The 15,956-nt window shown below is 44.8% G+C and overlaps 1 protein-coding gene across 1 annotated transcript in view; it reads right to left on the reverse strand.

Annotated features, from left to right (window-relative positions):
- Window positions 1-15,956, reverse strand: part of ACOXL (acyl-CoA oxidase like) — a 200,126-nt gene that overhangs the window by 101,579 nt on the left and 82,591 nt on the right. The window contains exon 7 of the mRNA XM_027554367.1: window positions 539-648. Coding sequence (XP_027410168.1) covers window positions 539-648 — 110 coding nt within the window. The remainder of the gene's footprint in view (window positions 1-538; window positions 649-15,956) is intronic.

The raw sequence follows: 15,956 nt of genomic DNA on the forward strand, positions 1-15,956 counted from the left end.
AAGGAACACATGTGGAAGGAGCAGAATTAGCAGTCTTCTGGTCCTTAAGTTGGATCGTGGGTGCATGAGAATTGAAATTACATATCCATACATGTGTTTCCACATATCAGTATTTTTTTAAACACAGAAGATATGGGTTCGATCCATGGGTTGGGAATATCCCCTGGAGCAGGAATGGCAACCCACTGAAGTATTCTGGACTGGGAAACTCCATGCACAGAGCAGCCTGGTGGGCTGCAGTCATGTGGTCGTGGAGTCGGACACGACTGAGCACACACGCACACAGTTGATGCACACTGTTGTTTTAGGTGCACGGCAAAGTGATTCAGTTACATCTATTCTTTTTCAGATTCGTTTCCCATATAGGTCATTCCAGAGTATTGAGCAGAGTTCCCTGTGCTACTCACTAGGTCCTTGTTGATTATTTTATATCAATATTTTACATTTAAACAAGTGTGAACTGTACAAGGCTCTGTATACTCAGCCTCAAGAATGAGACTCCAGGTCAAGGATGGTGGCAGCTGGAGTGATCACATACCTGGTTCTCAGCCTGTCACTCCACGATTCCACCCAGTTTCGGAGCAAGCTGGAGACCGGTCTTTCCTCGCACTGCTTGGTGTACTGAGCCAGCAGTTCCCGAACCACAACCTGCACACAGCATAAACCGTTTGTCAGCCGTTTGTGAAAAACGTAACAAACACCAGGGTGTTCTTAACTGCTGCAGCCAGATAAGGTCCAGTGGCTTCCAGCAAACTTTTGTGCTCAGTGGTGTCAGACTCTTTGCGACCTCATGGACTGTAGCCCACCAGGCTCCTCTGTCCATGGGAATTTTCAGGCAAGAATACTGGAGTGGGTTGCCATTCCCTTCTCCAGGTGAAGCTGACTCTCCTGAATTGAAGATGGATTCTTTACCCACTGAGTCACCTGGGGAGCCCATGTCTTACTATATACATATTTGAATGTCACTCAGTTGTGTCTGACTCTTTGTGACCCCATGGACTATACAGTCCATGGGATTCTCCAGGCCAGAATACTGGAGTGGGTAGCCATTCCCTTCTCCAGGGGATCTTCCCAACCCAGGGATTGAACCTAGGTCTCTTGCATTGCAGGTGGATTCTTTATCAGTGGAGCCAGCAGCGAAGCCCAAGAATACTGGAGTGTGTAGCCTATCCCTTCTCCAGCAGATCTTCCCGACCCAGGAATCGAACCAGGGTCTCTTGCATTGTAGGCAGATTCTTTACCAGCTGACCTACCAGGGAAACCCAGGTCTTACTATATAGTCATGCTTATTACACATTCCTTTTGTTTCTTTGAAGTATTGTCTTGAATTCTTGAAATCGTATCTCTAGATAGATATTACCCATGACTTCATTTCAGGATAGAAAAGGGGGTGTCACAAAATACTGACTATGAAAAAGAGGCCATCAGGATCACTGTATTAGGGGTCAACGGACATAGACATTTTTGTAATTCCTGTTGTACAAAGGTGGGCTTCCCGGGTGGTGCTGGTGGCAAAGAACCCCCTGCCAGCGCAGGAGACATGAGAGACGTGGGTTTGATCCCTGGGTTGGGAAGATCCTGTGGAGGAGGGCATAGCAGCCCACTCCAGTATTGTGCCTGGAGAATCCCACAGACATGGCAGCCTGGCCCACTATGGTCCACAGGGTCGAGAGGAGTTGGACACGACTGAAGCAACTTAGCTCGCACGCATGCTGTACAAAGCAAGTGTGAAAATCAAACACTGCCAGCAACAGGGAAAATGGCGGCGGGCGGGGATCAACTAACTCAGACTAGAATAAAGATCAAAATGATACGGCACTCAAGGTCAGTTTCACTGACATCACTGGGATTAACACATCGTTTGTTTTTGCTCACCTATTCAATTTACAATGGCTCTAACTCCATCACCCTCCTGGTGGACAACAAACAACACTCCCAGCGTTACACATTGCTCTCTCTGATTCCCACCCCTCTGCTCCAGACCTTCACTGCCTTTATTTTTCCACACTGAGTTTACTGCTACCCAAGGACATGAAGCGTTACAACTTGCTGCTGTCTCCTCATCCTTCTGCCTCCGGAAGTTAAGCGCCACAAGGTCAGAATTTGTTCACGTTCGTTCCATCAAATGGCTATGGGAGTTGAGGAATCTTTCTTGAATAAGTGAATGAATAAATAAATCCCTTTTCTGTGTCCAGCATCTCATCTGATCCATTCAATTCCTTAACAATTTCCTTTAACTTTTGTCACTATGTCCACCTTTCTGATTTTGCTGTTGTTCGGTTGCTCGGTCGTGTCTGACTCTTTGCGACCCCATGGACTGCAGCACACCAGGCTTGCCTGTCCTTCACTATCTCCCAGAGATTGCTCAAATTTATCTCCACTGAGTCGATGATGTCATCCAACCTCCTCCTCCTGCCCTCAATCTTCCCCAGCATCAGGGTCTTTTCCAACGAATAGGCTCTTACCTTTCTGATTTAAGCAAATTAAATTGGGAAAACACACGCATTTTAACTAGATTTAAAATTAGAAGAACATCGGGGCTTCCCCAGTGGCCCAGCACTTAAGACTCCATGCTTCTGCTGCTAGGGGCGAGGGTTTTATCCCTGCCTGGGGAATGAAGATCCTGTATGATGCACGGTGTAGCCAAAAAACTATTAACTTCTTAAAAGTTTCTAGAACATAATAATCCAGTTTAGGTGTTAAACTTAAAAGACAGACACACTGGGGCCTGGCTAGTATCACAAAATTCCTCTGTTTAGATCTTCGCTCTTTTCTTTTTCCTTTTTGCTCCTCGTTTTTGGAATTGTTCCTCTTTTTCTAGGTCATGAAACAAGACAAGCTGATTTTTTAAAATGAGTCTATTTTCTGCTGCTGATGCACTTTGGTGAAGTTTAGATTAAAGGGTTGGAGCTATCAGCTACCATGGGGTTTGGTCAGGACAGTCTCTACATTCAATACTTCATTTGATAAATGACCTGGAGAGGCAAAGACAGATCCATCAGTCTCCCAACTGAGCATGCAATGAAGACGTGATTTCTTTTACCTCATATATGTGTTCCTGAATACATTATAATATACCATATAGTGTATATTTATATATGTACTATACCATATAGTATATATACATTATATAATAAGCAATAAAATGCAAAATATAAATTATATAACATTATATAAAATATATAATACACACACACACACACACACATATATATGAGTGCAGAAGACACAGGTTCAATCCCTAGGTCAGGAAGATCCCCTGGAGTAGGAACTGGCAACCCACTCCAGTATTCTTTTTTCTTTTTTAAAAATTTTTCTTTTTTTACATCAGTATTCTTATCTGGAAAATTCCACGGACTGGAGGCTGGTGGGCTACAGTCCATGGGGGTCACAAATAGTCAGACAGGACTGAGCACATAACACCCCACACACACACATATAATTTTTAATTTTCTATTTTAAAATAATTATATACACAAAAGTTGAAAAATTAAAATGAAACAGAGAGGTTTTGTCGAGTCATCACCCAGATTACCCCCGAAATGCTATCTTACACAGCAATGCGTGTGCATGCTGTTTGTGACTACATGGACTGCAGCTTGCCAGGCTCCTCTGTCCATGGGATTATCCAGGCAAGGACACTGGAGTGAGTTGCCATTTACTCCTTTAGGGGATCCTCCTTACCCAAGGATTGAATCCGCACCTCCAGTGTCTCTTGCACTGGCAAGTAGACTTTTTACCACTGAGCCACCTGGGAAGCCCTCACACAGCAATAGCGATGATCAAACCAGGAGATTCAGTAAAATTTGTGTACACAGAATGTTTGAGTTGTAGCAGAGAGTTCATTATTTAAAAATGAACCTGGTAGTAAAAGAAACCCATTTTATACAATAAAATATATTTCCTCTCAATACAAATAGTCATATCTTCTAGGTCTGGTGTTTTGAAAACTTACACCAGATTTTCTTAAGACAACTTGTGATGTTATTTCTTTCCAGATGATGGTTTCTGTGGCTTTGGACACAGTTCTCTGGCTCAAAAGATGAAGACTCTATTTTCCTTTATCTACTTGATTACTTCCCAGGGACTGAGTCCCGCTGCACCTGCTCAGGAGTCCCTTCCTTAAGAGAACTCTGGGGAACTGAGCAGCCAAAACAGCTATATTCTTGCCTTTTGTAAAAGACCCCACCTGCAGAAGGAATCAAGTGACTCTGCAGCCGACATGTGGAAACCATGAGTCTGAGTAGTTATGCAGAATAATGATATCACAAACACGCATTTATAACGAATATCCTATGCATCAGGGAACACTGATTATATAGCACAATTACAAATAATTTTTTAGGTCGAATGGCTTTTCAAGGCATCTACGAAGCGACTAGCATGTCTACACATTGAGTATTTCACTGATTTATGTCAGCTACAGAGAAACTTGGATTAAAAAGCCTAACGAGTTGTGTCTGCTGCCAAAGCAGAAACACTTAGAGTCGATTAGGATAGAAAGCACGGTCTCTAAGGAAAAGCCAGCCCACGTCATCCTCTCTGCAGCAGGACAAGCCAGGCAGCGGGCGGCACTCAGGCTTATACCAAGTAGGACAACGGCTTCCTTCCAAGTGGCTGTACCTGTGGCCCTGGGGTCCCAGACCATGCTCTAGGCAGGACTGGCCATAGAACCCAGGGCAAAACAGAAGTGCAGAGCACCTTGTTCAAAAATGATTAGGAATTTCAAGACAGTGAGAGCAGAGTAGCAAACCAGCATAGGCTCTTCTTTTCTAAACATTTCATTTCGTCTTAGGGTATAGCCAGCTGGCCATGCTGTGATAGCTTCAGGTGAACAGCAAAGGGACTCAGCCATACATATATGTGTGTGTCCCTTCTCCTCCATACCTGACTGCCACCCAGGCTGCCACATAACAATGAGCAGAGCTCCCTGTGCTATACAGTGTGTCCTTGCTGGTTACTCATTTCACAAATAGCAGTGTGTACATGTCCATCCCAAACTCCCTAACTGTCCCTTCCCCCCAGGTTTCCCCTCAGTAACCATAGGCTCATCCTTTCAGTCTAAGTACAGGCTCTTCTGACCACAGGTTTCATCCCATGAAGCTGGATCTGACCCTCCAGGCCCCAGGAGGATGGGTAGACACAAACGGGACTGCGTGTCCTGAGTTTTTCTTCCACCCACATCTGGCAATGCGCGCTAGCTAAGGGCAGTTAAGGAGTCCCCCGGGGAGTGAGGCTGAAGAAAAGGCCAACTGGGCATTATCTCCCACTGGGTACAGTAACGCTTTGCTTCTTTCAAGTGCTGGACATCCCATCAAGGTAAGATTTCTTTGAGGAGAATCTGTAATGATTCTCTGGCTAGAAGGAGAGAAAGAAAGAAGGAAGGAAGGAAAGAGACAGGGAGAGAGGGAGAAGGAGGGAGGGAGGAGGAAATAAAAGGGACAGAGAGAGAGAGAGAGTAAGAATGATTTCTGTACAGAAAATGAAGAAGCCACTCTGGCGAGCTCAGAAGTACAGGTAACAAGGCCCAGACTCAGACGGCTCTCCTTCTCCCAAACCTCACACACAGAGTTCTTGAGGAGAGCCTTCAACAGTCAGATGCTGGAATATCTGGCTTGGAAAGAATTAGCACCAGATTTGTTACGAGTCAGTGGATTTGGAAGAGAAAACCAGAATGTCTGTTTGAAACTATCTTGCTTTTCTAAAAGGGTACTATCCCAAAGTCCCTTCAAGTTCCCCAGAATGAATGACCACATTTTGTAAATGCTCTGCACCAAATTCTGCCCCCAATCTTCACACGTCTGCCTCCTGCATTTCCAACGCCATTTCCTTCCTCTAAGCTGAGACTTGGTCCCTGGCATACCTCCACTCCCCTGTGGTGGTCTTCAGCCCCCACTAGGCCGGCCTCCGCCTGCCTCTGGCCCATTCACACATCTCCCTTTCTCTTCGCTTCTGCCATCATTCGAGGTGATTCCGTACACCTCATCTGTAGATCCCACCTATAAACCTCCGGAAGATCTGTTGAACTATCTGTCTCTGACGTTGCTGGGTCAGGCAGGCCCTCAGCTCACACCCTCGTTCTTTCTCCTCTGAAGGGGAGGGCGGCTGGTCTTTCAGGACGACTGGCTGTCATCCACAGCCCGGTGACCCCCGTACCAGCTGTTCCTCAGACCCCTCCTGGTGCAGCCAGATCTCAGATCTTTCAGAACTGATACCCCGAGGCCCTGTGATAGGGTCGCCCCAGCCCTCATCTCTGATTTTAGGAGCACCTGCCCCTCGCTCCCTCTAGCATCTCAACACCTCACCTGTTGATCGCTAGGACTCACCTATAGCCAGAAGGCTGGGGCCAGAGGGAACGTTCTTTCAGGTTTTCTAAAGGAACTGTGTGCTTCCTTTAGGAGCAGAGGGAGTCAGGGTCCTACAGCCTGAGGTCTAGCCCTCGCCCAACATCGTACCCGTCCCAACGCCCCGTTGTAGCACCTGAGGTCCAGGCTGTCTTGGAGAAGAATCTGGAATTCACCCCAGCGATGGGGGTGGGGAGAACAGTAAGGTGTGTGTGTGTGTGTGTGTGTGCATGCACTCGCATGCAGCATTTGTTCTCTCAGTGAGGCCTTTCTTTGTTACTCTTCATTCCTTCTCTTCCCGTCCTCATCTTTTATATTTAAGGAAGGACTATTTCTTTTTTTTTCTATATTTTACTCATAGTTCCTTTATTTTATATAGTAAAAATTACACCAATGAGTAAGAATGCAATAAATGTGTTTCTATAAGGGAGGGCCAATTTATTTTAATGGCTTTCAATATACTCAATTTTTAATTTAAAAAGTTTTTTTTAAAAACTAGGAATATAACTACCACATGACCCAGCAACCCCATTATTGGGCATATATCCTGAGAAAATCATAATTAAAAGACACATGAACCCCAAAGATCATTGCAGCACTATTTACAATAGCTAGGACATGGAAGCCACCTACCTGCCTACCTGTCTATCAACAGAAGAAGAAGATAAAGAAGATGTGGTACATATGCAATGGAAAATTGCCCAGGCATAAAAAGCAACAAAACTGGGTCATTTGTAGTGATGTTGATGAGTATAGAATCTGTCACACAGAGTAAAATAAGTCAAAAGAGAAAAACAAATATCATATATTGTATCTGGAATCTAGAAAGATGGTACCAATGAACCTATTTGCCAAGCAGGGATACAGACGCAGACAGAGAATGGGCAGGTGGGCACAGGGCAGGAAGAGGAGGGGGCGATGAACTGGCAGAGTAGGGTTGGCATATATCAATATACACTGCCATGTATAAAATAAATAGCTAGTGGGAAGCTGCACCACCAAGCATAAAATACACAGCACAGGGCGCTCAGCTCAGTGCTCTGTGATGACCTAGAGAGGTGGGATGGGGCGGGACGGAGGCTTCAGAGGGAGGGGATACATGTATAAATATGGCTGATTCACTTTATTGTACAGCAGAAACTAACACAACCTTGTAAAGCAAATCTCCTACAATTTAAAAAGTTTAGGCCACATTCAGTTCAGTTCAGTTGCTCAGTTGTGTCCGACTCTTTGCCACCCCATGAATCACAGCATACCAGGCCTCCCTGTCCATCACCAACGCCTGGAGTTCACTCAAACTCACATCCATTGAGTCAGTGATGCCATCCAGCCATCTCATCCTCTGTCGTCCCCTTCTCCTCTTGCCCCCAATCCCTCCCAGCATCAGAGTCTTTTCCAATGAGTCAACTCTTCACATGAGGTGGCCAAAGTATTGGAGTTTCAGCTTTAGCATCAGTCCTTCCAAAGAATACCCAGGACTGATCTCCTTTAGAATGGACTGGTTGGATCTCCTTGCAGTCCAAGGGACTCTCAAGAGTCTCCTCCAACACCACCGTTCAAAAGCATCAATTCTTCGGCACTCAGCTTTCTTCACAGTCCAACTTTCACATCAATACCCGACCATTGGAAAAACCATAGCCTTGACTAGACGGACCTTTGTTGGCAAAGTAATGTCTCTGCTTTTGAATATGCTGTCTAGGTTGGCCATAACTTTCCTTCCAAGGAGTAAGCGTCTTTTAATTTCATGGCTGCAATCACCATCTGTAGTGACTTTGGAGCCCCCAAAAATAAAGTCTGATACTGTTTCCACTGTTTCCCCATCTATTTCCCATGAAGTGAAGGGACCAGATGCCATGATCTCAGTTTTCTGAATGTTGAGCTTTAAGCCAACTTTTTCACTCTTCTCTTTCAATTTCATCAAGACATGGCCTTAAATAAAAAGTCAAAGTCTCTTACCCAACCCCTTACCTCTAGAACTTCACTTCAGAAATAACCATTCTCAAGCAGTTTTCATTCTGCTAGAGAAGAAGCTTCCAAATGCCAAGGTCAAACATATTTCTCTTGCTTCCTATTTGGAACATGCTTTTCTCAAGCAGTTTTGTTTTTCCTAGAGTCTTGATCGACTATTTTCCCACTTGTTTCAAGAAGAACCATATGGCTTTTCCATCATGATTAAGCATTTTCCTGCTTCTTAATTATTCTGCTTGTTGAATAGAAATCATTTCCTTCTCAAAGTCATTCTTTTGAGCCCTCTGACTTCTTGTCCTAATTTGGACTAATTGTGTTGGCCACGACTATGCAGGTATTTCTTTACACAAACTCCTCTTGGATTAACTCCAGAAAGCATAGATATCTTTATTTTTTTTATTTATTTTTAATTGAAGGATAATTGCTTTACAGTGTTATGTTGGTTTCTACCAAACATCAACATGAATCCGCCATAGGTGCACATATGTCCTCTCCCTCTTGAACCTCCCTCCCATCTCCCTCCCCATCCCAGCCCTCTAGGTTGTTACAGAGCCCCAGTGTGAATTCCCTGAGTCATACAGGAAATTTCCATTGGCTATCCACAGATATCTTTCTAATTCTTCACTTGTTTTATGCTTTTCTCCACCTCATCTACAAGTAATATTTTTCAGAAAGTGCATGGCAAAGTAAACTTCCCGAACATTTGAATATCTGTAAGTCTGGCTCATATTTGATGAATAATTTAGCTAGCTGTAAAATTTTACATTCAAAGTAATTTTCTTCTGAGTTCTAAAGGCGTCGTTCCATTTTATTCTAGACCCTGGCCACTGAAACTGTGGTCCGCAGAGCAGCAGTGTCACCGTCACCAAGGAGCTTGCTGGAAATGCAGACTCCCAGGACCCACACCAGAGTCCAACCGTGACAAGAGCCCCAGAGACGTGTGGGTGCAGTGGGGTCCAGCCTCCAGTGCTGCAGCCAATAGGGCTGAGGTGAATCTGACTCTTTTCTTAGCAAATCATCTGATGTTTCTTTTCAGTCTAACGTCCGGAGGCCCTTTCTCTGTCCTTACTTGGTGATCTGAAATTCTCCAGACTGTTTCCAGGCTCTGACCTTGTCTGGTGGGTCCTGCCTGTTGTGAAGAAAGACTTGTGACTGTCTTCAGGTTTGGGAAACTGCCTTCTTTTATTTCTCTGATTTCATCTGCCTGCGTTCTCTGCTCCCTCTTTGGGGAATGTCATCAGTTTCCTGGACATGATCATCCATGTCTCTCAGCTTTTCCCTTTTACTTCCCTTTTGGCTTCCCTGGTGGCTCAGTTAGTGAAAGAATCTTCTTGTGACGCAGGAGACCCAGGTTCGATCCCTGGGTCAGGAAGATCCCCTGGAGAAGGAAATACCTACTCCAGTATTCTTGCCTGGAGAATCCCGTGGACAGAAGAGCCTGGTGGGCTACAGTCCATGGGGTCACCAAGAGTCAGACAGGACTTAGCAACTAAACAACCACCACCACAAATTCAAAGTCTGTGGTTACACTGGACCGCCAGGGAGGTCCCCAGGATGTTTTTGTTTTATGGATGCAGAGTCATCACGTATCTCCAGGAATACTAATTACTTCTTGCTTTCTCCAGTGCCAGTAGTTCTATTTGTTCACCTGGCTCCCTCTTCCTTAAGTTTCTGACTATCCCGATTAGATAACCTGTATTACAGTATGGGGCCTTCCTGGTGACTCAGAAGGTAAAGAATCTGCCTGCAATGCAGGAAACCTGGGTTCAATCCCTGGGTCGGGAAGATCCCCTGGAGAAGGAAATGACAACCCACTCCAGTATTCTTGCCTGGAGAATCCCATGGACAGAGGAGCCTGGAGGGCTACAGTCCATGGGGTCGAAAAGTCAGATATGCCTGAGCAACTAACACTTTTACTTCACTTTCATTATGGTATTACTGTTCATTTGCTTAGGTGTGTTGACAGTATTGTGCTTTTGTAAGAAAATGTCCTTATTTTTAAAAAATGAATGTTGACATTTAATTTACACACACGCGAGTGTGCACGTGTGTATAGAGAAAACAAGAATGAGACCACACTCTTAACATTTGGAGGTGGAGAATATGCCCAAGTGATATTATACCAATAGTTCAATTTTCTCATGAAATTTGTTTGAAATTTTCAAAAGTTGGAAAAAAGAAAAACAAAACAAAATATCCGAATACTCGGGAAAATACTCTGGTGGCGGAGAGGGGACGGTGAAATCCCTAAGAAATCAGCTCTCTTACTGGAAACCAGATATGTGCTTGGTTTTTAAGCAAGTAGGACTATAGGTCATTTGAATTTTTGCATATATTTCCTTGGAGTAATAAACAGTGTGAGCAAAGCCTGTGGCTGATATTCCTTAGGAAATCTGCCACAGGGGGTTAAGAAGGGACCTGTCCTAGGGTATCTCTAATGAAGCAGAAGAAAGTTATAATGGGATTTCATGGGTGTGGACAGTAATTGGATTTGGTGGAGGGTATAATTAAATTTCACCAAGGGCTCACAACCTCTGCCCCAGGGAAATAATGAAAGGGTCAGACGACCTTCGATCCCGCTCAAAGGGAAACATGTAAAGCATGCTAACTGCGAAGCACAGGCCTGCTGTGTCCACAGCTCCTCAGTCATGGGGCAGCAGCCACGGTGCCTGCAGGATCACTAAAGAGACGCACCTTCAGATAGAGGGTTGAAGGCACATCAGTAATAGAAGAATACTATGAAAAGTATTGCCTACAGGTCTCTGAAATATCTACCTCTACTTTGATAAGTGGATTCAAAGCATAATCCAGTCCAGAGAAGGATTTGCTGTTGTTTAGTCACTAAGTCTTGTCCAACTCTTTGCAACCCCATGGACTGTAGCCCTCCAGGCTCCTCTGCCCATGGGGATTCTCCAGGCAAGAATACTAGAGTGGGTTGCCATTTCCTTCTCCCGGATGTCTTCCTGATCCAGGGATTGAACCTGTGTCTCTTGCGTTTCCTGCACAGGTAGGAGATTCCCACTGTGCCACCCGGAAAGCTTACAAGTGACAGAAATTCCCCTCTATTCTAGTTTGATGAGAGTTTTTAATCACAAACTATTGTTGGATTTTGTCAAATGCTTTTTCTGTGTAAACCAATATAATCATATAATTTTTTTCACTTGATATGATGGTTTACATTGATTGACTTGAATGCTGAAGCAGCCTTGTACACCAGCGAAGAAATCCACTTCTTCACAGTGTATAATTCTTTTTATATACTGCAAGATTTAATTTGCTAAAATTTTGCTGAGGACTTTTGTATCTAAGATCATGTAAGTTTTTGATATGTAGCTTCCCCTTTTTTTGTAGATAGTAATCTACTTTTGGTATCAGAGTAATAATAGCTGTATAAAACCAAGTTGGGAAGCATTCTCTTCTCTTCCATTTTCTGCAAGAGATGGTGTAAAATTCTTCCTTAAATGTTTGGTAGAATTCTCCAATGAAATCTAGACCTGAAGATTTCTTTGGGGGGAGCTTTTTTATTATTATTAAACATTAAGTTTCATTTCTATTACAGGACTACATAGGTTGTCTATTTCAAGTGGCTGTGTTTGGGTCTTTTGATAGAGGAAGGTGAGAGGGCCAGATGTGGGGAAAGGAGCAAATACCTTGACTTCACAGCCACCTGCAGCACCTCTGGGTGGCAAGCTGAGGGACAGTCCTGGGTTCTGAGGCTGGAAACACCTGCCATGCCAGGTCATAATCCAGCACCTTCATAGAGCTTTACAAACCAGCACCGCAGGATGAGCTGAGAGAAGGGACAGTGTGAAGGTCATCGTTGAGGACTGAGTTGTTTTTCTTAATGGAATACAGTTGCCTTATGACGTGTTAGTTTCTGCTGTACAAAGAGGTGACTCAGCCACATGTATACATGTATCCCCTCCCTTGTGGCCCTCCCCCTCCAACCCCACCCCTCGAGGTCTTCACAGAGTACTGAGCTGAGCTCCCTGTGCCGTACAGCAAGTCCCCACCAGCTATTTGTTTACACATGGTGGGGTGCACTGATTTTGTGCTCTGTGTTACACAGGGGCGCTCATGTCCACACTTCACAGCAGCGTCTCAGCACCTGGTGGCAGGGATGAGGACGTTGGACTGGGCACAACAGATCCCTGGGACTTTTCGTTTTCTTCCACTTTGTTCAGACTGAGTAAATTCTATTGACTTTACAGATTTTTTTTTTCTCGATCATCTCTTCTACTGTCATTCCACCAATTTGTTTTTTCAATTGTATTTTTCAATTCTACAGTTACACTTGGGTCTCCTTTTATTTCTTCCGTCATTGCTGAAACGTTCTGCCACTTTTATCTGTTTCAAGAGTATTTGCAGTTACCTCTAAAGTAGTCTTTTGATGGGTACTTTAAAATCTTTGTCAGATAATTCCAACACCCGATTCTTTATGGTATCATCATCTGTCGATTTTCCCATTCAAAATGGGAAAATTTTGTGGTTGTCCTTTTTGTTGTTGTTTTTATAATGAGTGATTTTTCTACTGTATCCAGGGGGGTTAGATATTACTTTAGGAGATCGTGTTTAATTGTGAGGTGCAGTGCAAGGTCTGGGGGTGTGAATGCTCAGCTTCCCAGCGAGTGCTGCCAGTGCTGCTCTGGCACAAGCAGTACACTGGCTCACACTGGCTTGTTGTGGACAGGTGGGGTGACACTCCAGCTTCCTGCTGGTCACACTCATACCAGACAAAGGGGGATGGGGAAGCAGCCTGCCAACGAGCCCCAATTCCCACTACTTCTTCCTAACTGACGATGGGTGAGGGCAGAGGCTGAACTTCCTCTTGGCTTCTACTGAAACTAGGCAGACAGGAAATGGAGTATTAACTAACCCAGCTCACACCATTCCACTCCACCCCGACGTCAGTGAAGGCTGGAGACTCAGAGTCTACTGAGCCCCTTTGGTATGGGGGTGAGAGAGCAGGGAGAAGAGGATCAAAGAGCCCACGAGTCCTCCTTCACGCCGTCTAGGTAGGTTTCTTTTTTAAATTTTATGTATTTGGTTGTGCTGGGTCTCCGCTGCTGCATGGGCTTTCTCTAGCTGCATTGAGCAGGGGCTACTCGTCGTTGCAGCGTGCAGGCTTCTCACTGTGGAGGCTTCTCTTGTTATGGAGCGCGGGCTCTGGGCCTTGTGGGCGTCAGCAGTTGCAGCTCCCAGACTCCAGAGCACAGGCTCAGTGGTTGTGGACCAGACAGCTTAGTTCTCTGAGGCATGTGGGATCTTCCCGGACCAGGGGTCAAATCCGTGTCTCCTGTGTTGGCAGGTGGATTCCTTACCACTGAGCCACCTGGGAAGGCCCCGAATTAGTCTTCCTTTTGCTGGGTACTTGTGTAGCTTCAGCTCCTTACTGGGTCCACTGACACCAGGGATGGGGAGAACGTGAGTGGTCACTAACCCTAACTCACACCTCCTGGTTTAGTCTAGTTGATGTCAGGCGGGGGTAGTATTCACTCTCCACTGGACTCTGCTGCCACTGGAGCTGAGGTTGAAGGGCACTGGTAATTAGCTCCACCTCACATCACCTCACTGGGTCTCGATGTTGCTAAATGCAGGTGAAGTCTTATCTCACCAAGGGATCCTGCTGACGTTACCCCAGTGGGAGAAACTGGGCTCTTTTTGCTTCTGCCAGGCTTCCCAGACAGCTCAGTGGTAAAGAATCTGTCAGTACAGGAGACTCTGGTTTGATGCCTGGGTCAGGAAGATCCCCTGGAGAAGGAAATGGCAACCCACTTCAGTATTCTTGCCTGGGAAATTCCATAGACAGAGGAGCCTGGCGGGTTAGAGTCCATGGGGTCATAAAGAGTCAGATAGGACTGAACAGCTGTGCATACACAGCCAGCCCCACCAGCCCCGCCAGGGGGGGGAAGGGCATCGCTATACCTGCTACCTGCTTCTGCTGACTTCCTCAGACTGGAGGTTAGGAGGAAGATCAGTTCCTGCCAGGCCCTGGTGAAGCTGGTGTGTGTGTGTGTTTTGGTCTGGATTTTCTGTTGCGTGTAACTGGTGGAGAGGGAGTGTTGCCTGTAAGGTTTTCTATTGTGAGGCTACCATCTTCCGCATCCTTTGTCTGGATGCACAGGCTTTACTTGAAGCATATTCTGTTTGTGCCAGTTAGAGATTTAGGATATGTATATTCTGTCCAGGATTTACGGGAGGCAATAAGGAAACCCAGAGTTTCATTGTCTTCCCCAGTCCCTAGGTCACTGAGCAGCCTGCCTTCTTTGTTCCCAGTTTATACAATGAAATATTATTCAGCCATGCTGCTGCTGCTGCTAAGTCGCTTCAGTCGTGTCCGACTCTGTGCAACCCCAGAGACAGCAGCCCACCAGGATCCCCTGTCCCTGGGATTCTCCAGGCAAGAACACTGGAGTGGGTTGCCATTTCCTTCTCCAATGCATGAAAGTGAAAAGTGAAAGTGAAGCAGCTCAGTCGTGTCCGACTCTTAGTAACCTCATGGACTGCAGCCCACCAGGCTCCTCTGTCCATGGGATTTTCCAGGCAAGAGTACTGGACTGGGGCGCCATTGCCTTTTCCGTATTCAGCCATAAAGAAGAACAAAATAATGCCATTTGCAGCACATGAATGGACCTCAGACACAGAAAGACAAACATCATATGATACTGCTTATACGTGGAATCTAAAAGTAGGCTACAAATGAACTTGTCTACAAAACAGAAATAGAGTTACAGATGTAAAAAAATACACTTATGGTTACCGAGGGGCAAGAGGGAGAGGGACAAATTGGAAGATTGGGATTGAGACACACACACTACTCTGTATAAAACAGATACTAATAAGGACCTACTGTAGAGTATAGAGAACTCTACTCAATACTCTGTAATGGCCTTTATGGGAAAAGAATCCGGAAAAAAGAGTGGTGGTGATTTAGTCACTAAGTTGTGTCTGACTCTTGTGACCGCATAAACTATAGCTTGCAAGACTCCTCTGTCCGTGGGATTCTCCAGGCAGGAATACTGGAGTGGATTGCCATTTCCTTCTCCAGGGGATCTTCCCGACCCAGGAAAAGAGTAGAAATATGTATGACTGATTCTGTTTGTTGTACATCTGAAACTATCCCAACACTTAAATCAACTACACTCCAATAAAAATTTTTCAAAAAGAATCTCCCTATGCTTGTTCACTGCATTCTGTGCAATGTGTTTAACTGTTAAGAGGAAAGCCCTGGGAGGAATGGGGCCATTATATCTTAGCAAAACCCAAAGTCCCTATACTTAATCTTTAAAAACACCTAACTGGAATCCCACTCTATATACAGTCTTATATCATTTTTACTTAGCATATCATACATTTTAAATTTCCGTAATAAACTCTTTATAAGTACAGTTTTAAAGGCTATAGAATTCCCCATTGATTGGCCAGAACATGATTTACCTAATCATTTTCCTATTGTTGAAAATTTAGTTTCCAATATTATTGCTGTAATAAATAATGCACTAATGAGAATGTTTGTGACCAAAAGTTTTCTGCAGTTTGGATTATAAGTTTAGATGAAGTCCCAGAAGTAGAATTACATACGGCCAAGAGTAACATGGAAGAAATTCCTTTTATTCTGACCAACAGTGGGATGTGAACATACTC

This window comes from Bos indicus x Bos taurus, chromosome 11, assembly GCF_003369695.1.
Source record: "Bos indicus x Bos taurus breed Angus x Brahman F1 hybrid chromosome 11, Bos_hybrid_MaternalHap_v2.0, whole genome shotgun sequence".
NCBI lineage: Eukaryota > Metazoa > Chordata > Mammalia > Artiodactyla > Bovidae > Bos > Bos indicus x Bos taurus.